This window comes from Aethalodelphis obliquidens, unplaced genomic scaffold (genome assembly GCF_003676395.1).
Source record: "Aethalodelphis obliquidens isolate GAN/ISIS:26980383/991018 unplaced genomic scaffold, ASM367639v1 scaffold12, whole genome shotgun sequence".
NCBI classification, from domain to species: Eukaryota; Metazoa; Chordata; class Mammalia; order Artiodactyla; family Delphinidae; genus Aethalodelphis; species Aethalodelphis obliquidens.
In genome coordinates, this window is record NW_020837956.1 from 24694015 (window position 1) to 24717186 (window position 23172).

General features: G+C 35.4%; 1 protein-coding gene across 6 annotated transcripts in view; it reads right to left on the reverse strand.

The window, feature by feature from the left end:
* The window catches only part of NCOA1 (nuclear receptor coactivator 1), a 366502-nt gene that overhangs the window by 54117 nt on the left and 289213 nt on the right, over positions 1–23172 (reverse strand). For all 6 annotated transcript variants that reach the window (XM_027113708.1, XM_027113710.1, XM_027113709.1 and 3 more), the window contains 4 exons: positions 21387–21527; positions 14189–14336; positions 11553–12873; positions 8526–8706 (listed from right to left, as the gene is read on the reverse strand). In XM_027113708.1, the coding sequence (XP_026969509.1) occupies positions 8526–8706; positions 11553–12873; positions 14189–14336; positions 21387–21527 (1791 nt within the window). The remainder of the gene's footprint in view (positions 1–8525; positions 8707–11552; positions 12874–14188; positions 14337–21386; positions 21528–23172) is intronic.

Consider the following 23172-nt stretch of genomic DNA (forward strand, 5'->3'; position numbering starts at 1 on the left):
AAGTCAGGACATATTACAATGGAAGATAAGATGATAATATTTTTAAGAAGTAATATATTGTACGGTAGAGTGAGATTTCCCCTATAAAATACTACCTCAGTGATACAAAAGTCACTTATCCAGAAACTTAAATTATCTAGAATGTGACCACATAATAAGTAAATGAGAAAGTGAGAAAAGGTCTCTGAATCAAAGGAAGTCCGATGTTAAAAGTTTTTATATATTACCATAAGAGAATCACTTAGGACTTTGTCTGAAATTATTTATTTTAAAGACAATCATAACAATTTGGTTGACTGCTTATTCAGTCTACACCATATTAGAATATGCTATAAGTAGGGGCAGTGTTACTGTCATAAAGTGAGAGCCTCAAGTAAAAGATAAAATATGTTCTATAAAAGGCAGGAACAGAAACTAAAGGGCACTGCAGTCTGGGGACAAAACTCTACAGTTGTTAACTGAGAATATAGCTGTACAATAACAGTATAATTAATTGATGTCTATAATGATGAATGAAAAAAGGGGTTGAATTATGTCTTGTAATAGAAGAAAACAGTTTGTGCACTTTAGAACGTTTTTGTGTGGGCAATGGTTTTGAAAGGTTTATTTCTGTACTATTTATAGTAGGAAAGAACTGTAAATAACCTAAATACCAGAAATTTGCTGATTGATTAATGAATTATGGTATAGATATTTACAACACGCTGATAAATGAAAAAGAAAAAAAGTATAATCTAAGACATTATGTTCAGGATGATTCTGTTTTTATAAGCTATTTCATATATATTAATAGAAAAAATGCTCGTAGGCTATATATCCTTGGTAGATTTTAGGTTGTGAGATTAAGGATTACTTTATTTTCTTTTAGTGTTTCTCATGGTTATTTGTAATCTCTAAAGAGAACAAAATTCATATGTTGAAGCCTTAACCTCTAGTACTTCAGAATATGACTGTATTTGGGGACAGGGCTTTGAGTGAAGTGACTAAGTTAAAATAGAGTCGTTAGGGTGGGCTCTAATTTAATATGACTGGTGTTCTTAAAAGAAGAGGTGGTTAGGACACAGACAACACAGACAGAGGGACAGCCATGAGGACATAGTAAGAAGGAAGCCATCTGCAAGCTAGTGAGAGAGGCCTCAGAAGACACCAAACCTGCTAACCCCCTAACCTTGGACTTCAAGCCTTCAGATTGTGAGAAAATAAATTTCTGGCAATAAAATACCACTGGTCTGTGGTATTTTATTATTATGGCAGCCCTAGCAAACTAAAAACAAAAACTAAGAAAGCCTTGGTGGCTTAAGAAAAAACAGAATTAGGTAGAATTCCTCATTCTAATGAATGGAGAATAAGTAGATTTAAGGATGCTCCCCAAATTTATTTAATGCTGGATACTGATCATTATTAACCACACAAAACATGTTAGGCTCACTTTTATGTGAAATATACTCAATATTTAGTATGAATGAAACATAGGAGTCCATATAAAAGCACATTCACTTCTACATGCAAAGAATTATAGCCTGCAATTAAACTTTCTTCTTTATCATGACAAATGATAGAGAAATCAAATTCTAAAAGGATTCTGGGGAAAAAAAGCAAAAAACAAAGCAAACAAAAACCACCAAACAACAACAATAAATGGTGATAGGAAAGTAATCCCTTAATTCCTCTCATTACTTCAGTCAGGAAGTTGGTCAAAGATTATCTAAAGCTGTCTCATTGCTCTGCTGCACACATTAATTTTTCAATCTTATTCCATTTTAGAAATCTAACCTAAACAAAACAATTATATTTAAGAGTCAAAGAAAACTTACATGGCTGTCTACCATCAATACTTAGTATTACAGGATAGTTTATTTGACTCAGTAATAGGACACAGTATCTTATTTTAGTAGTCTTGATGGGAAAAAAGGTTAAGAAAACAAGTTGGATAAAATATTTTCAAAATAAAGATTCACGTGCTAAATTTGGTGAAAAGGGGGGGAAAATCCAAAGAAATCAATCACTGATTCAATTAAAAGCTTTGTTTGCATAGGCTGTATGCTTAAAAGAAGTTGGTTTTTATTCTAAAAGTCACTTCAACCTTTTAGGACTTCCTTTAGAAACTCACTTACATAAAAAAAACTCGAGGATTTGCTGCAATGTTTTACAAAATACACACTTTATCTCTCTTTGTCCAGGGAATAAACCTACTATTTTTGGTCTTGTTTGTGTCTCTATTGCAAACATGAGTAAGTATGTATATATGTTACACAAGACAGGCATAGTAATTTTTAAAGGGACGCATTACTGCATTTACCAGTCTCTGTTGGAGAGAGGCAGCTGAAGCAGGGGTAGGAAACAAGCTCTTAGCGATTCCTGATCAAGCTATTAATGGTTTTGCTTTTTTTTAATCATCTGAGCAAAGGGCTCAACATCATATTTTCTCCATTTTAAACATGGTTAAAAGAAAACTTTATATCCCTGTGAGCCACAGTGATTCCAGCTTAAAAGAGCTTATATTATTAAAAAATTAAAAAACTTCTGCACACAAAGTAGAAAGCATTGTCTAATCAAGAGAGTGGCTTTTGCACACTTTACTCCACTAAGAGTTGATTCAGCATCTAGTGATTGTGATGTTCACAGTTAATTTTCTTCAGCTGTTGGTAAAGAGATTTCTGGTTCAGTTTTGTGTTGCATTTGGCTGTTAACTACTCACAGCAGTTACAATGTTTTATTTGACTAATTTCTCTACTATACAAAAAGAACTATAAATCAGTAAGATGAAAACTGAATAGCCCAATAGATATATGGTCAGAGAATATAAACAGGTCACATGAAATCACTGAAAATTGATCAACCTAATTCACAATAAAAAAAAATACAGATTAAAACTACATTGAGATACTTAAAAAAACACATCAAATTGCCAAAGATGAGAAAATGCATAATTCATCTTATTAGAAAGGACGTGTGGAAAGAGGAACATTATCAGTTAGAGTGTAAACTGGCATAAGAAAGGCCATTTGGCAAAATCTGTCTACCCTTTGACCCAGCAATTCTGTTCAGAATTTATATTTCAGATATACTCTCAAATGTGGTCAACTATCTCTACATAAGATTATTCATTTTAGTTTTGTACTAGCAAAAGATGCCTACCGATAGCCACAACACACTAAACACAACCTCAGAAACAGGGAACTAAAAATGGAGTTTTGAAGTACTGAAAATGTTTTATGTAAAACAATTATTTTTAGTTATGAACACTATTAATGTACTACAGATTAATAAAATTTTAAAAATTATCATCTCAGAATATGTTCATAGAACATAAAAACAAGCACCTCAGTAGGTCATTCCTTACTTCAGTGATGTTGCCAATGTTCAAATATTTTTGAAGTTCTTCTAGAACTGTCTTAACCAGTATACAAGTCCTTCAAGAAAATACTTCTCCTTATAACTACATCTAATTTTGGTTCTGATGTTTTAAAAAGTATTATTCTTTTCAGATCAACAAATTTGGCTCCAAATAACTTCACAAAACTTCAAAAGTCAAATCCACCCTCAAGGGATAGAAATTTAAAGATGGTAAAAAGGACATAGTAGAGGTTCTGAAGGTACTGCCAAGAAAGCACATTCTGTATATTTTGATCAACATCCTCCTAAGTTGTCTCTTGATGTGCTCTTGTAGTACATTTCTAACAAAATTATTTAAATCACTTGGTCACACAGTATGGTTGTGTGTGTGCATATACACAATGTGTTTTGAAACCAGGCAGACTGAAATTTAAATCCTGGTTCTGCATATACTAACTGGATAACTTTGGGCAAGTTTTGTTTGTGTGTTTTCTTTTCTTTCTCTGGAACTTATGACCTTAGTTTCCTCATATGTAAATAGATCTAAGGAAAATTTCTGGTTCAGTGTGAAATATATCATCTATATTTTATCTGATGTGTAAAATTATCACTGAAACAAAAGTAAAAGGGGAAAACAAATCTACAGCTGAAGGAGAGGCAAAAGCAGCAGCATGGCAGCTGACTAGAACAATGAAGAATTTCTGAAAGATAAAACAGATGGAAAGATAAAACTGATGGTGAAATTGACCTAAACTAAAAACCTTACATCAGGACAAAGAGGAGATTTTCCAAAAAGGGGGTTTTTCTCAGAAGAACACTAGAACAACTCCAGGTTCAGTGGTCATTCGACCGTGTAAAGGAACAGGCCATGGGTGATTGCTGGGATAATTAAAGGACAACTGAACAGCTGCCACCAGGCACTGCTCTGAATGCAGCTGACTCTGGCGTCTGCCCATGGGATTAAAGTGGTGAGTACATGACTCAGTGTGGGAGTTCTGCCCAGGGAATCTCCCAAAGTGGGTGTGAGGGCTGCCACGAGGGATTTCCCCATCACCAACCCCCACTCCTTCACAACGACAACTAAGAATCAGGGCCTCTATAATCAGAACCTACATTCACTGCCAGAGCAAAAGGCCTCTCACTTTAGCTAAAGAAACACTCTAGCTACCAAGATGTTTCATTCTAGGTCTTTTTCAGTATATATGGACAGACAGCCCTGATTTACCAAACATTCAAGAAAAGTCAACAGCAGAAAAGAAAGATAGCAAATTTGACAAAGAGAGAAAGAAACTTTGAAGGAAAAGGGTTGTTACAGAAAATAGATGAGCCCTAAAGTAATATGCTAAATTTATCATCACATAGATTTAAAAGCCTATCATATACATAAATGGTAATAGACTTCTATGAAAAAAATTTCTAAAAACGTGATCGCCACAATTATAAGAACTCAATAGATTGACTGAAGAGCAGAATGGATACAGTTGAAGATTCAGTTTTGATCCAGAAAATCTGGCCCAGACTCTCTCAGAATACAGTGCAAAGTATGACAGAAAAGATAAGTGACATGGCAGATAGATCCAGAAGTTCTAATAGGTATATCTCAGGTGGTGAAATACTATGATAATTAAACTGTCCTATGTGAGACCTTTGGGCACAAGGTCAAGACATGGAATCAGCTACTGGATAATGGACTCTGGCTCTAGTGAAAGGTAGTGGTGGGCAGTGTAGATGCTAGAGGGGGCAGAGAATCAGAGGCAGTTCTCTTCCCTTTATAAGCTATCATATTTTTGTCCTCATCTTTTTTTCTTTCTTTTTTCTTCTCCAGTCTTTTGTTATCTTTTTCTTTCTCCTGCCCAACTTGTTTCCTTAGCCTTATGCCTCTTGAAACCTTTTTTCTTGTCGGTATGGAAACTTTGTAAACACTGTCTGCAGCTATCACCCTCCCCTCATTTACCTCAATTTCTCCCCCTCTATGCTTCTGGCCTTCAGCAATACTACAGCACAGGGTTTAACAGATTCTGGCCTATTTACAAACTTTTATACATGGAGCTGTATTCAGGGGAGGAAATCTCAAGAAAGAAAAAAGAGCTATTTGCCTCAAGACAGATTATGAATGAAAAACACTCTACTTTCACAGACTTGTAGAGCTAGAAGACACCTTCTTTTTTTTTTTTAATTAATTAATTTATTTATTTATTTTTGGCTGCGTTGGGTCTTGCTGCACACAACCTTCTCTAGTTGCAGCGAACAGGGACTACTCTTCCTAGAGGTGTGCAGGCTTCTCACTGTGGTGGCTCTCGTGTTGTGGAGCACAGGCTCTAGGTGCACAGGCTTCAGTAGTTGTGGCACACAGGCTCAGTAGTTGTGGCTCGTGGGCTCGAGAGCACAGGCTCAGTAGTTGTGGAGCACGAGCTTAGTAGCTCTGTGGCATGTGGGATCTTCCCAGACCAGGGCTTGACCTATGTCCCCTGCACTGGCAGGTGGATTCTTAACCACTGCACCACCAGGTAAGTCCCCCTTCTATTTTTATTAACTTTAATTTTCATCAAATTAACACATATACATAAATTTAAAAGTCAGGACCGAAAGGCCTATTAATGAATAAAAGCAGTTTCCTGTCTTGCCCCTTCTGATCCTTTAACTATTTCCCTTTCAACAGAGGCAACCATCCACAGCTTGTGTAGCTGTTTTCTTTAGCATTTGCCTAATTATTTCTAAAATATCTCCATTTTAGATTTCTGACTCCCCATCATGATAGATGGGGTTTTAGTTCTCTCACATCACCTCTCTTATTACCTCCTGTGCCCTCAATTCCCTAACAGAGATCACAGTTCTTTATAAAATAAAAAGTTAATATTTAGATTCTTACGACTACACAAATATTACTCACTGCTAAGTCATGTCATGTACTATGTTCAAACATCCTTTCTTATATCATGATTTCTTTTCTCTGGAGTTAACAATTATTTTTTTTCATTTTCCTGCTTTTCTAGGAGAATTTTTTGGATGCTTCAACATTTTTGACATAAATCTATCATTAATATTTCCTATGAACTCAAAGAGATAAATTTAATTTCTCCCTTGGAGGCCACCTTTCCAGAGGACTCAGGCCCCCTGCTCCAATCAACACTGCTTGTTCTCTAATCTTGCTGATCATTCCTGGACTTCCCTTCAGTTCCTCTGTTTCCCCTGGACCCTGTTTTTCTTTTTTGGTTTTCTCCCTGTTTGCTGAAGTATATCTTCTAGGACCTGTCAAACAAACAAAAAAAGAGTATGCCAGGGAAGTATACAATGAGTGTATGGACTAAAAAATTTTTGAAAAGATATTTCATCCATGAATAACATGGGAAGAAAAAAAGGGACAAAAAGCAAGAAAGAATTTTTGGAAATTAGATATCCAAAATTTTTTAATTGCAAGAGAAATATCAGAAAATAAAGCTGAGAAAAGCTGTCAGAAAGAACAAAAAGACCAAAAGACGTATAGAAAGCAGGGAAGAAAAAGTTAAGATCGACCTTGTTTTGTTTGCTCTCTTTCAAGTTACAGACTTCCTTCAAAGTCCTGATTATCTTTGGCTGTGTCTATTCTAAACAGACACAGTGTTCTAAAACACTGACTGGTTAGGCTCAGTGTGAGGCTTGTGTCTGCTGGTAGCCTTCACTGTTGGATGCTTAGATGGTAGCATGACCTTTGCATTTTAGGGATTTCCCCATACATACCAACATCCAGACATCTTCTTTCTGGCCATTTGGTATCTCCTGAGATAACCCCTCCAGTCTCCCACATTGGAAGGGGAAGGACAAGGATGAAACCAATCAATATGCAGACTTTCACTTTATCTACTCTTAGCCTTACACCTCATTGTTTCCCAACTGTGCCGGATATCCCAGAGTCTGGAATCTCTATTTCAATTAGAAGACTTCTGAAGTTGTTTCATCTAATTCTTATTTTGCAGATAAAGAGAATGATACTCAGAAAATTCATGTGCTTAAGGTATTGCCATTAATAAACGGGAAATATGAGACTTGAACCTAGGCTCCTGCTCTCATCTAGTGTTCTGGTCAGCTGAAAAACTGCTTCCAAAAATGTCAGAGATGACTTGAGATTTTTCTTTCCAGATGTCTGGAATCTTGGTAAGCTTTTGGGAATTGTGTCATGCCAGCTAAAAGCTGTAGTCAGACTGAAATAAACAAGGCCCACATCTGGTCCCATTAGAAGAGGGACAGGCAAATTTTGAAAGTGAGCTGGTTAGTTTCTTTACTTTCAAGGTCACACAATGGAATTATCACCACTATTTTTTTCAACTTCAAAATTTGATGGGTGAAAACTATCTTCATGAATTGGAAGTATACTATTCAAAGTGTCTCTTAAGTAGGAGAATGCTACCATGGGCTAGAGGAGTCATGACCTATTTCAACATAAATGTCTCCTAAACAGTGGCCCATGAAAAACTCATTCTGTGGGGTAACATGTATTACTTGAGAAAAGGAATTCCATAATTAAGAAAAGTGTGGAAAATGCTGGATTAAAGAAATCTTTAAATTTAACTTGTAAGGCTAAAAGGATGTATTGTACAACATGGGGAATACAGTCAATATTCTGTAATAATTGTAAATGGAGTGTAAACTTTAAAAATTGTATAAAATTTTGTTTTAAATTAAAAAACAATAAACTGGCACAAAGATAAAGCAAAACAATTTTTAAAATACATAAACTAGTTCATCTAACACAGGACTTCCTAAAACCTTTAATATGCACTATGGAATTTTAATAGAGGAATGGTGTATATGTCACGTAGCATTTGCCCAGTGTATGTTAGCACAAAATCCTTTTTTTCATAGGACTAGTGTTCAAGGAATACACTTTGGGAAACATAATCTGATCCAATATTATATTTCTGAAAGTCCTACTGTGGAATGCTTTGGGTAAGAACACAAAATTGCTCTCCTTAACATCAACTGCTCACCTTAACATCAATTACAAAAAAGTAGAGGTTATACTATAACTTAAAATAGACATGATGAGTGAAGTTCATATGTCTGAAAGTAACTGTGTATTACTAATAGTGGCATTAATGAAAAGATATTTCACTCTCAACAAACAAAAGGTCTGTGCAATAATGATGAGAGACAAAGCACTAATCCATATTATCATTAAACATTTAAAATGAAGTTCTGTCCCCAACACATACTATTCAGCCTGGAAGTGGGTCTGGCAGTGGTGGTCTGAAGTGCAGCTGGCAGGATCTCCGATTTGATGGCTACAGTGGTGACTGCACCATCCATCCTCTCTGTCTCACATAAGCCTGGCAACTGTGCTGCCTTCTCCAGCGTGGGTAGTAACTGATCAAACTGGTCAAGGTCAGCTGTAAACTAAGAATGGAAACCAAAGTTAGAGGAAATATATTCTACACTTTCACCTGAAACAATGTAGAAAACAAGTTGTTCCTTTAAACTATATGAATTGAGTGTGACTATGAGAGAATGAAGAAAGAAGAATTAGAAAGATTGGGGTCTCACTGAAATAACAGGACCTAACACTGGAACAAAATGTGGACACTTATGATATTAATATACTACAGGATATAAGATAACATACACATAGTGCTTATCTACTATATCTCTGTATAAAATGTATGCACTGGAAAAAGACTGAACTGGAAAGAAATATCGAGAGTACTGTGTTACGACGATAGCACCATGGGTGATTACCTTCTGTCATATTTTTCAAAATTTTATAAAACGGCTTACTTTATGATGGTGCAAAACATACACTGTTTTTTAAAATAATTTTTAAAAGTTTGGGAAAGTTTTTAATAAATATTAGCTTGAAAGATCCCAGAAAGGTCACTTCCCACTTAAGTACTTACTAGAATAAGAAACATATCTTCTAGCATAGGTAGGGAGTTCCTACATCTGTCTGTGGCTATGCACAGGAGAAAACTGACCTTTATTTCACAGTATTATTCCACTATGGTTACCTTAAGATAATTCATCAACATAAAACGTCTACCTGTTTGGGTTTCATTATTTACTTCAACAAAAATTTCTTTCTAGATTGTGTAACAGAATTACATGTATTTTTTTTTAAAGTGTGGCTTCTTTCACTTAACGTTACATTTATGAAGTTTAGACACCTTGTCGCAAGTAGCAATAGATCACTTTGTTTTTGTTGCTGAATAGTATCTCATTGTATGAATATGCTACAATATATTTATCAATTCTACTGTAATGGATTTGGGAGTTTTTCTGGGTTTTGGCTAATACAAGTTAAACTACTATGACTATTTTTGAACATGTCTTTTGTGGCACATGCAAAAAGTACTAACAATAAAGGAAAAAACTGACAAATTGGACTACGTTAAAATGAAGAACTTCACGCCAACAAAAAGCACCATTAAGAGAAAGAAAAGGCAAGGCACAACATAGAGAAGATATCCGCAAATATGTAAACAATAAAGGACACCCAAAATGCATAAAGAACTCTTACAGGTCAATAGGAAAAATATAACATATTGGGAAAATGGGCAAAACACCTGAACAGGCTATTTACAAAAGAAGAAATCCAAATGACCAATAAATGTTTACCAGGGAAAGGCAAATTAAAACTACAAAATATCACTACACAGACCCCAGAACAGCTAAAATTTAAAAGACTGACAACAGCAAGTATTAACAAGGATATGGAACAACTAAAAGGAATTCTCACACACTAGGAAAACTGGCATTATCTACTAAAGATGAACACATACATATTTTACGATCTTGCAATTCCACTCCCAGGTATAAACTCAGCAGAAATGCATGTACATGTGCACTACAACAGATGTGCCAAGATTGTACACAATGGTATTTTCTTATAAAGCTGTTACTTTTAAAGTTAATTTTAAAGCATGAGAGTTTTAACATAGTTATTATTTAAAGCTGTTTTTCAGCTGAGAAACACAGCACTAGTTTAGTTGTACCAAGAGACAGCCTTCTCAAAGAGCACACACGTAAAGAAATAACCCAAATAGTGTTATAGTAAAGAGAGACAATACAGAGCACTATGAGAGTGGAGAGGAAGGGAATGTTTAACTAAGGCTACTGGGGAAGGCTTTACAGAAATGATGTCTGAATTGTTTGTGAAGGATGAGTAGAAGTTCAGCAGACATAGAAAGGAGAGCAAGGCAGAAGATGCTTAGAAGAGACATGGCTTATCTCAGGAATGGCAAGGGCTTCCATGTGCCTAGAATGCAGTATGCCTGAGGGAAGAGAGAGACTTCTGTGAGATGAGGGCAGAAAATAAAGCTGACTCAAGAAACTGTAGGACCTATACGTACTAAGTGTGAATCTTGTTTCACAATGAAGAGTCTTATTAATAAACTGCTTTGTGAATACATTTTCAGCTATTTCATGTATGTCTATATTCTGTCTAAATAATGTGTAAGCTCCTAGCAGGGAGGAACCACATTTTCTGTTTTTCTTAAATTCCTTCAGAGTCCACAGCAATTATTCAATAAATGAAGCTGCCTATTACTTTTCACTCCATGCCCTACCCCAGCCTAAACACAGAAGTTCCTGATCCATAACAATTTATGCAAAGGTTTATTCGTTATTTACTTCTGTTTCAGGGCATGTTATATACCCTACTACCCAGAATACTCAAAGTCCCTATTCTGATGGGGGTTGTGGACTGAGGGCAGTTAGAATCAGATGAGAAGGAAACAGACTTTTAAAAATGCTTCAAAGGAAATTAAATAGCAAAGCAAGCCAGACTAGGCAGCTTTGTCCACCTCCTCACATTTCTCTCTCATTTCATTTACATCAGAGGTTCCCAAACGTAGTTACATATCAGAGTTCTCTGGGGAGTGTCTTTAAAATACAGGTTTCTAGGTTCTATTCTGAAAGAGTTGGATTTAATAGGTGGGAAGATGGGAGGAGGGGGCAGGGAAGGTATTTTTTTAAACCTCCAAAGATGTGAACTCTAATTTTATAGAAAGAAAGAAACATCTACTTTCTTAGAATGCCACATTAATATTGTCGCCCTCCAAGGTTCCAAAGAGAACTTTTCAGGGCATCCCGTAATTTCTCAACCATTGAAACTAACCTTTTAACACATGCCCAAGGGATAGGCAAAACATAGCCTGAATCCAAATATGGTCTATGGATGGAATAAAATAAATGAACAGAAAAAAATAACTAGGAATGTTCATTCTGTGAAGCAAGGAATTACCTACCTGGCTCTGTGACTCCAGTTTAATTTCCTCAGGAGCAGGTTTGGTCATTGGGGCTGGATTTGTGTTACAAGGATCCATCTGTTCTTTCTTTTCCACCTTCACCTTTACATCATCCAGGCTCAGGTTTGGAGTGGATCTTAAGTCTTTCTCATCTTTATCTAAAAGGTAGCGTAGGAGCTGATGGTCTTTTGATTCTTTTTTCTTTGAAGCATCCAGTTCCAGCTTTATACTGGAGTTCCCTTGTACCTGTCCAGTCACTGCCACAGAAGTAGATGCACTGTCCTTTTTATCAGGCTCCACAGACAAAGTTGTGATATCCGAGGGGCTACCCTCCTGTAAGAGCCGGTGTAGGATTTTGTGCCGCTCTGTCAGTGAGCTATGAGAGGAAGGGCAAGAACCACTTGAAGAGCTAGCAGAGGCAGAGCTGGGAGTGCCTGTGCAGGACAGTACCTCTTTGCAACTTGTGTCTATATCAGCATGCCGTAACTGCTGCTCTGCAGTTGTTGTCAAAAGCTGCACTAGTTTGTGACTGGTTTGAGAGTATTTATTGTCTCCATCTGAGAGTCTGTCACTGTTATGCAGAAGCCCAGAATCCAGAGGTTTGCCATCATTAGAGCTGTTGTCAGACTGAATCATTTCATTTAAAATGGATGCGATCTCTTTATTATCTTTGGATTCAGCTTTTGCTGGCTGTATATTTAATCTGTTAGGTGAATTCTGTGAGCTCATCTGCCTGAGGACTGGAGAACTGGCAGAGAAGCCAACAGAGTTATTGGGTCCTTCATTCATACTCTGTAAAGGTGTTACTGGGATGTTTGAATAAGATCGGTTACTATTATTACAGGCAGTACTTGTCATGCTAACGGGGGAGCTTAATGTCGGAATATTAGGAGGAAATGAATTGTTTGGCATCCTGGGCCTTGTTGCCAATCCAGAACTAACTTGTCTCCTTGGAGACATGAACTGTGCAAGGGATATTCCTGTACCTTCCATAGGAGAATTATTGAGGTTTAAAGACGGATTAGTGCTCTGGGAACTGGCCTGTCCCTGGTTTAAGGCAACACTGGCTACAATCTGATTTCCAGGTGAGCATCCAAAACTCCCTTGGCTGTTGCTAGAATTACTATGACTGCTGCTATGAAGGTCTGAGCTCTGTTGGCGGTTTACTCTGGTGGATACCACGTTGTTGTTGGATGGTGGCAATGTAGCTGAACGGGCCGCGCCGTGAGCTGGAGGGATACTAGGATTGACGGAAGGGTTTACCCGGGGAATTGACATTCCAGGATTAGTGTCATCTTGAGGAGAAAGACCACTGTGTTCCCTAGAGGAGGAAAAGACATTCAAAGATCTTCACTGTTTTCCATTATAATATTTTTATAATGCATATTATAAAACAAGACCATTAATCTCACTAATGTAGCAAACTATCAAGTAAAAAGCTTCTGTATCACTTTAAACTAAGAAAAGCAGTGGACTGTTAGTACTACTGTGAAATATTAGCATCACTTAATAGGCAATAGTGCTTAAGACCCTGTAAATATGATAATGGTTTCAGTTAAATGGGAGAGAAACCTTTCTTGGCCTTGGAAAAAAATCCAATATATGCACTTTTAAACTTTTCAAAATTTCATATAAATAATTAACACTACATAAGACTTTTAGTTAAAAGAGAAACTTTCCACACCTCTCTGGTATTTATTTATGGTATTTATTTATGACTCCCTTGTTACAGCTTTTAAGTATTTCAACTCCAAAGAGGAAGACTGGGTAAGGAAAATACTGTGTCACTGATGTAAAAATTAAAAAGGGTGACATGCAGACATAGCAGATGTTCTGAAAGAGAAATCACAATATGAAAAAAAGAACTGTGCTAATTCCACTCACAAGCATAAATTAAACTAAAATTAGAAAATGCAGAATACTGAATTCAGATTTTCATCAAGTTCTTTACTCAAATCCATAATTACGACAACAGATTTGTGACTGGTATTACCATGTTCCCATAAGCAAATATATCAGATGAGAGAAAGATGAAGTGAGGGAAAATGTCTTTGCTTTTGTTTAATGCTAAATTTTAAATAGTTGTAAATGTAGGATTTTGAATAATTCATAGGATAAGAGAATGGTTTCATGAATTTACCATATATAATAGTGCAAAACATATTTTGAGAGGAGAACAAATTAGAGGCAATGACATTCAAAAAATCTTAAGTGGATAGTTTAATAATTTGTAGTTTGATAAGCTATCAACTTGAACTCAGGAGCCACTGAGTTTTGCCCTAATGAAAATAAAGCACGTTTAAAATTAAAAAATAACAATACTAATAAACTCAAATCTTTTATGACCATAAGTTCACATATGGAAAGTTGGAAATTCTTAGCCACATTTTTGGTTTTTACCCCTTAAGCATATATTCAGCCACACCTTTCCTGTCTCCCTTTTTAAACAACAAAGCTATTGTTAGGCGACAGAACTATAAAACTCAGTATGGATATATTAACTATATACTCATCATGCTAATTTAATGCCTAATTTAAAATTTGTTTTCTTGCCATCAAGAATATAAAACTTTTTTCTCTAAGAAGAGATATGTGAACTGACTTATTTCATATGAAGCTCTCCAAATAAGTAGTACCTGTCGATGATATGAATTCCCATGATGAAAGGTTGCATGTCTGGACTTTGAGGGTAGCAAAGTTTACACTTGGTGTGGGCGCTAAGCATTGTCCCATCATTCAATATGAATCTATAGGATGGGCTGGAGGCAGTGCCACGAGTCATCACTGTTTCAAACAAAAGAGAAACCTAGTTAAAATTCTGACACTTATACTTTGGGCAAAGGAGAGTTACCAAGCCTTATTTCTACCTAGAACTTCATTTAAATGCCCTTCTAACTGCTGCCTGCTCAGACTCTAAATACAGTCAGATAAAGCAGATATCTGAGGGGGAAAAATGATTCTGGGTGAAATATACAATCTGATGACAAGTTTTAATTTAGTCCTACTTGAACGGGTGCCTCCTCACAGAAATTACAATTATGAAGAAACCACAAACCACACAAAAATCAACCTTAATCTTTCCCTATAATGGGGCAGCTCCTTAAATTTATTAAGTGTTCATTAAAAATACCAAGAAGTAATTTTCTCCCCTCTCATTCTCAGTATTATCTCTAACAATCTCTCCCCCAACCTTTGGCTGGCTGATTTTTAAAAACAGCTTTATTGAGATGTCATTAATATACTATAAAATTCATCCTCTGAGTTTTGATTAGTTTTCAGAGCTCTTTAACTGAAATTCAAATTTAATTTTTCACTCAGGAATGTGAATTGATAAGGTCCCCACTTGTCAAATTATTATAGTCATATATATTATTTTTGATGTTTGAATTTAGTTTAGTAAGCAAATTAAGATAAAGCCACTGATTACTAATATAAAATAAAAACTAGGTTAAAGCAGTCAAATCACTGTATAAACAACACGGTTTACTTTTGTCCTAAAACTTTATTAACAACAGATAAAATTCTAACTCTACTGGTAAATATTTATGAAATATGTAAAGGCTCTACCAGACTACTAAGTAAGAAAATGTCACTGATGTTTCAGTAATACAATAGAATTCTTTTTTGAGAAAGATTTAATAGGTAGACTCAGCTATACCAAGGTTAAGAATCATATCCACTGAAATACAAGGGTTACTACCACAAATGACTATTATAATGTAACCTGTAATAAATGTTAGTCCTATTTTTCAAAGACATTTCAGAAAGGGCTTCAGTCACACTTTAAAGACATATGAGAAAGACAAAATGACCAACTGATAAATAATTTTTGAAGCTACGTATTACTTTAAGTGAAGAGAAGGCAGGCTCTACTTTATTGCCATGGGTATACCATATAAACTGAAGAGGGCATAATCTGCTGTAAATCTATGCCATACATAAATCTCCCAAAGTACCAAAACCAGGATATAAAGTTAATTTCAAGAATTCCTTACCCACCTGGCAATTTCAGCCAAATCACTGGCACATTTACCAAATACAACACATGGAGAAATTTAGTATCTAGTGAAATAATAAATGATGAAAAAGTCTTTACTGAAAACCGATAATTTCTGTGTAAGGATATAAGTTAAATGTTTGCTCCGACAAAACCTTAAAAATATATTAACAATTCCCAACTGTTAATATCTTCTGATAATATATTTTAGAAAACACAACTACAACAAAAAAGTGGCACTTTGAGATAATTATTAACCTGGGATATTGAGAAAGCTACAGATATATAAATGGCCAGATAAGACACAGAAGATATTTCACATTATTTTGCTGATGCCATTTTGTCTATTTTTTCATCACACTTTATTGCGCTTTAGGATCATTCTGCTGGAAAGCGTTCTCTGGCTCTTCACCACTGAGCTGACGGTCCAATATGGTAGTCATCAGCCACTTCCATAATGTGGCAAATTGACGGGGTAAATTAAATTTAAAATTAAAAGAAATTTAAAATTCAGTGCCTTAGTCTCACTAGCCACATTTCAAGTACTCAATAGCTGCATGTGGCTAGTGGCTACCATATTGGACAGTACAGCTCCATACAATCTGATTTCATTTTGCTTTCCAATCTTATTTTTCATTGTTTCATAAACATTTCTTCTATATCTCTTTGAACAGGAGGTAGAAAACCTTTTATACACTTATTTTTCTTCTTCAGGTAGAATAAACGTAAGGGCTAGTACTGTGTCCCATTCTTATTTTCCACTCTCCATTGAAATTGCACAATGCTTTTAAAGTGAGAAAGAACTAGAAACTCAGGCTAACATGGGAATATTAAGATACTGTGGATTACAGAACCATCAATGGTCCTTTGGTAATTATGCTTCCTTAACTTGGAGGACTACATCTAAACTAGTGAAAATTCCAAAATTGGGGAATCCCTTCTAACTTAATACAGGAAACTATTACACTTTAAGTTTTGAAGTTAGATTATTTATTTTCGATAATAAGGTGTGGAATAAGACTCAGCACAAAGAAGGCAGCACAGGTCAATGAAAAGCATAAAAGCCTAGGAATCAGATTTAGGTTTGAACTCTGACTTTGTCATTTACAAGTTTAGGACTTAATAATGCAAATTAACCTTTGCCCATTGTCACTAAAATGGAGCCAGCTTATTGTGAGATAACATCTAGCATGGAACCTGGTACATAGCAGGTACTGAATGAATATTTCCTGAATAAATACCAAAGAAAAAACAAACTACAAATAAGCAGCTTCCAAAGTACCTACGTCCTGAGTCATACTCACATTCAGCCAATCCCAAGATACCATTTATACTAATAGCTTCAACCCTACATAACAATCTAATATTCTGAATTAAGACATGAGCATGGGAGCCATAATTCTTTACAGAACTGGTTGGTTAAACGTCTGTTCTACACACCAAATTTTCCCCATAAGAAAGATCTGTGCCTGAACAAAACTATTTGGAATTTCATTTGATCACAGGTCCTGACCTTGTTTTCTGATTTAGTTTTACCAGGTTTTGTTTCCTGATTTAGTTTGCCCAGGTTTTGATCTCTGATTCCTGTGTCCATTTCTAAAATTTTTAGAACACTTAGTGAGGAGGGATGTTATTGATGTGGTATTACTGCCACCCCAGAAACTCTTCAAAGAACCTTTAAAATGGCAATCGTTTTTGCTTTTGTCCCCCCAGAGTAGGCCTCAACAAAGCCAGGAAACAGAGCAAAGGAAACTGTTTTCTCTGGTCACAGCAGCTATAGAAGTAGAGCTATTTGGGTTTTTGACTCCACCTAATTTGGTGCTGAGATAACCTCAACAAGCATGCCTTACTGATGTTAACCAACTGGGCAGGTTTAAAATGTATGGCAGGGTACTACAGATCAATGCTGTAAGAGATTTCTCTTTCTTTTTGATATTTCCCTAGATATATGCAGAAAAAATGCAATTTAAAAATTGTTACTAAGAAAAAAAAATTACCCCTAGATGCTCTAAGATTTTCAGTCACCAATGTGTAAACTCTATTCAGTATACCGAAATTTCTCAAAAAGGAAAATAAACTCATATTTTAAATATTTTTAATAAAGTTAGACAAAAAAAAGATTTTCAGTTAACTCTGTTATACAGAACATGGACATTCTGGTTAATCATTCATATGGGAACTTATGTTTTATAGCAATACTTCCAAACTTATTGATACTACAAACTCCTTCCAACTGTCTCATGATTTTTTTAATGAAAATAACTTTATTTTGTGATTATAAAGTTAATAGAGAAATGAACAAAGAGTAAGTAAAGATAAAGTTGTATAATCCCATCACTCAGAGATAACCACTGTTAGCATTTTGTTAGCCTTCTAATATTGGATAAATAGATATACAAGAATGAGATCTTACTATATATGCCATGCTTTCTTAGCCTGCTTTTTTTTTTTTTTTTTGCGGTACGCGGGCCTCTCACTGCCGTGGCCCCACCCCCCCACCACGCCGCGGAGCACAGGCTCTGGACGCGCAGGCCCAGCGGCCACGGCCCACGGGCCCAGCCGCTCCGCGGCATGCGGGATCCTCCCGGACCGGGTCAGGAACCCGCGTCCCCTGCATTGGCAGGCGGACCCCCAACCAGTGCGCCACCAGGGAAGCCCCTCTTAGCCTTTTTTTTTTTTTAGCCTACTTTTTAATGTAACAATGTATCATGGATATCTTTCAAAGAGAAGAAACGATCCAAATGACATTACATTACATTATTGATAATAGGTAAATAATAAAACTTTCATAAAACTTTTCTAGGCTATCTAGCCCGACATTTCCCACGACTACTACTCTCCTTAAGTGCTAATAGATGTGCTACAGGAAAAAGTATTCTGAGGAAAAATAAGTCTGGGTAACAAAGTCAAACATGAACCTTTATTGTAGAACTTCCCAGAAACTTAAATACCTTAAATATGTCTTATGAATCCCCGAAAGTGGAGACTGAAATATTTCCCATATTTAATTCAGCATGAAATATCATTTCCTAGTTATAGCTATTAATATCTTGTGGAACCTATGTTTATGTTTTCCAAACTTTTCTGTAATAAAACATCTTAGACTATAGACTCTGGTTCAGTAGTGTGGGTGGAGTCCAGAAATCTGGTTTAACAACTGCCCCAAATGAATCTTATCAGGGACCTTAGGGAAGCATTTAACCTAGACTATTCTCTAAAAGAATGATTCTGAATTGAACAGAACTTAGGAAGCTTTTCTAAACTATATACGTTTATGAACTTCCTCCCAGTTTAAAAAATTCCTCAGGTGGTCCTGATACCCATTTTCCCTCCAGTCTCAATGGAGAACAACTGCTTTAATCTAGTTCATCCTGAATGCTCCCACAATATTCTTTGGCTGAAATGTTTTCAAATTTGATTCTGGAAAATAAAATGGTCAACACCCTTTAAAAGCAGTCCGTGAGCTGTCTGTCAAAAGCAGCTGAAAAACTAAGCTAAGAACTTAAATCTTTTTTTTTTCACACAAATACTAACGTTTAATCTCGTTTTCAAAGTCGAAGAATGAAAACTTGCAATTAAACACTGAGCAAGCCACATATTTAGGTAATATTTCTTAAAAAGTAAGAACTTAAATTTTTAATGCATATTAGGATTTTATACCAGCTGCTGCCTTCAAAAGGTAAGTTAAAGGCAGGAAAAAAGACGGAGGACAAATTTTCTTGCCTAAATATCAATTACTGTAGAGGTTTTACATTTTAAAAGTTTTACACAAAATCGAGGATATAGTGGCATAATTTGTTTCATTCTTTTACACTGTCCCTAAGTGCAGAGGCAGCAAGGAAACTGCAAATGCTATTTACATCTCTCTCCATTCTTGATAGACCAGTGGTTCTCAAACTTGATGCTGAATATAACTTGACTGCTGAATATAACATATAAGAAAAAGATGTGCTCGATTCATGAACGCTGTTTACCAGGATGTCCAGAATCTCCAAAACACTAGAATCAGTCATGTGAATTCTGGGCAATTTAATTCTGAGAAAAAAAGTTATTTCTATTGAGGAATTTTTTTTTTTTCTAAAAAAAGTACAAGAAAAGGACATTAAGACGAGTAATGGAGAAGAGGTGTTGAATTATATTTCTTTACATTTCTCTCTAAATTGTTTTACTTCATATGTTAATGATAGGTTAGTTACTTATTATACTTTAATCCATCTATTTTATAGAGAGTTCCAATGGTTTAGAAACACATACTTTAAACCATGGCTCAATCACATCTATGGGCAGCCTAGGCATTTGGACAATGAGACAATAATCTAGACCTGCTTTGCCTTGGCCAAAATGTATATAAATTATAGGCAAATAAAACTGAAAGTCTTTTAAGGAAAGCCTTGGAAGGTTCAACTTATAAAGTTAAGGCAAAAATCAAAGAGAAGAGTATCACATACTGCAGCATTTTAGGCAATGAGTGAAGACAGTGCTCTGAGTTTCCCACTTATGCAAAAGTCAAGTGCTATTGCTAGTAGAGGGAGTCACAAAGTTTGTAACCAGCGGATGGCATTAACTGCTTTCTGTAATGGTTTCCAAACCTGACTGCACTTCAGGATTGCCTGGGGAACTTCTTGGTCATATCCACTGAAATACCATCTTTGGGGATGATAACAGTCTAGTAAGAGGCCAACTGAAGAACCATTAGTCTGTAGGAAGCTGTCCCAGAAGTAAACAGACTAGTGAGATTCATACAGATGGCTTCCTGAAAACAAAAAAAGTCAAGCTGCTTCCTTCACATACCATTAGGAAGTAGCTGACCTAAAATGGAATGAATGGAAAATCATCTGTAAACTTAAGAAACCTAACGGGAAAATGTTAAAATTAAGAAAGGTGATGGAATAATGAAAAATATTTTAAAAATTGTTTTTCAGGAATAGCCAAACAAAAAGTCTCTTTCCAGACAAACTATTTACTTAGAGATTACAGAACAAATTACACTGGGAAAGATGTATTAGGCTACCATAATTACATGACAATATTTTGAAATATATCAAAACCCCTAATCTCTGAATCTTTACAAACTTTCTGGCTTTCACTCTCAGTTAATTTTCCCTATCTTTCCTATAATACTGTTAAGTTCCTTAAGGGCAGGGAATATACTTGTTTCATATTCCCATAGTACTTACTATGACACAGCAGTTATTCAATTATTAATTAATAATTTCATATGACATATTTTTAACTTGAAACTTCAACCTGAGTCAGGTACTGTAACAGTCATGAAGTAAACATGCATGATATAGATCTGTATTATCTAGAAGCCCTCTGACATGCCCGTTCTGCTGGGAGTGATCGTCAAAAGCCAGACAAAAATATCACTTCCTCTCTAAAGCCATCCCTGATTCTCCAAGTCAGAATTAATTTTTTTCTTCTTTTGTTATACCTCTTTTACAGCCCAGGCCACACTGATCTTTAAAACTGTCATATATCCTCCTAACAGATTTTGAGCTCCTGGAGGGCAAAACCCTGCTTTGTCATCACTGAATCCCTGGCACCTTACATAGTGTTCTATGTATGTGAGGAACTCGATACGTGTCTGCTGAATGCATGAATGAATGAATGAGTGAGTGACCACCACATGATATCCTGTTTTTTAAAATGTGCATCCCGAAATTCAGGATCCACTCATGAATTACTTTGCTTACCCACTTCTTCCTTCCTAAAACTGATTATTGCAAAAACTGTAATTTGGAAAAAATACTTATCAAGCCATAAATTCTATATAAATTATTCAATATTAATAAAGAGCAAGGTTAATGAAAATAGCTGAGAGAGAAAAACCTTACCTTCTTGAAATAGTTGTCTGGCATAAGATGGCTCTCTGCCTTGAGGTTGGAAAAAAGCATAAATGCACTTCCTCACTAAATCTTCCCAGCCAGTTCTGCCAGCAGCTCTCAGGGAACTAGTATCAATAGAGATGATTTTACCTATACAAAGAATGAAAGTTTACATTTATGATAGCCTCCTGATACAAGTCATTCGTGTTTCAAAACTAACAACTGCATCTAAAAAATATTCTGCCACCTCTCAAATGTTTAATGGACAAAAGCACTATTAATTTTTATAACATATGGTAACGGAATATATCAGTGACATGATATTACAAAACTGTTTTTGCCTTGGAGTGCGTTATATTATATCCTAAAATTCAATACCAATCAAGTAGTAAAGTCATATCATAAAGACCTGAAGTTGCAGAGACTAATGTAGGTCAAACTCCTCTGGCTTGCTCTTTGGATCCTGCTCTCTACATATACTAATGACTGGATCACTTATTGGGGATGGGAGGCAGAGATGAAATATATTATTTTGGTTTAAATTAATTTCCAATAATTAAGTGAAGAGAATATGAGAAAGTAAGGAAGGCTTTCCTTTCCTACCTCCTCTTGGGCTATAGACAATATTGCATTTAAGAATAAAGACTGAAGGCAAAAAAAGGACAATCAGAAAAAGATAAGTGAGAACATTAAGATCTGCTAGGCATTCTGCAAACAGAACATACGCTTTATAAAATTTAGTGGTGATTTGACATTGTTATCACATTTGAACAAGTTTCCTAAATGACTATGGAAGAATTCAGGCAAATTATTTCTTAATCAGGAGCCAATTAATCCAGTTTGTGATTATTCAGATCTGTTTTATTTTTAATGCAATCTTATATTCACACAAAGTAATATTGGTAAGATATATATATATATATGTGTGTGTGTGTGTATATATATATATATAAATTAAGAATTAGATTAATAAGATGAAAACTTACAAAGCCCCATCCAACTTCAAAACTTGAACATTACCAATATCATCAATATTATTCAATTATGTGTGTACTCCTCACTTGTCACATCCCTCTGTCTTTATATTCTCCTGTCTATCTAGATTGTTCCCAGTTTTTTGTCATTACAATCAATACTGCTATGAATATCTTTCACATTTTCCCTCGTGCATGTGTGTAACAGTTTCTCTAGAGTACATATGTAGGAATAGAACTGTTGAGTCACAGGTTATGTGAATGTTCAAATTTATAATATTGAACTGTTTTCCAGAAACTTATGTAAGAGTTACTGTTAATCCAACATCCATTCCATCACTTGGTACTGTTGGGCTTCTTTATTTTTTACAATTAGTAGCTGAAAAATGGTTATGGTCTAACTTTGTATTTCCCTGATTAATGAGGTTGAATATTTTTCATGTTTATTCACCACTCAAGTTTCCTCTTCTGTGAACGCCTGGTTGTCTTTTCCTCATCTTCCCTTTTTTCACACAATCAACTCAAATCTATTGTACTGTTTGTGCCTCTTCATTTTAACTAATCCTTTCTTTATATATTTCTCTTGGTTTGTTTAGAAATAAAGTATTTATTAGACCTCTTTAACGTAGGGTCTTGAATCTAATATAACCAAGTATGTCTGATCAGGTTGTCACCCAAGTCTTGGCATAAATGTAGAAAGAAAATAAATTAAAACTTAAATGAGGGAATTTTTGTTATTTTAGAACAGTTTGGGGAAAACCTGATGAACACTGTAATTGAAACTACAGATAATTTCGGATTTTCTAAGAGTTTTAATCATT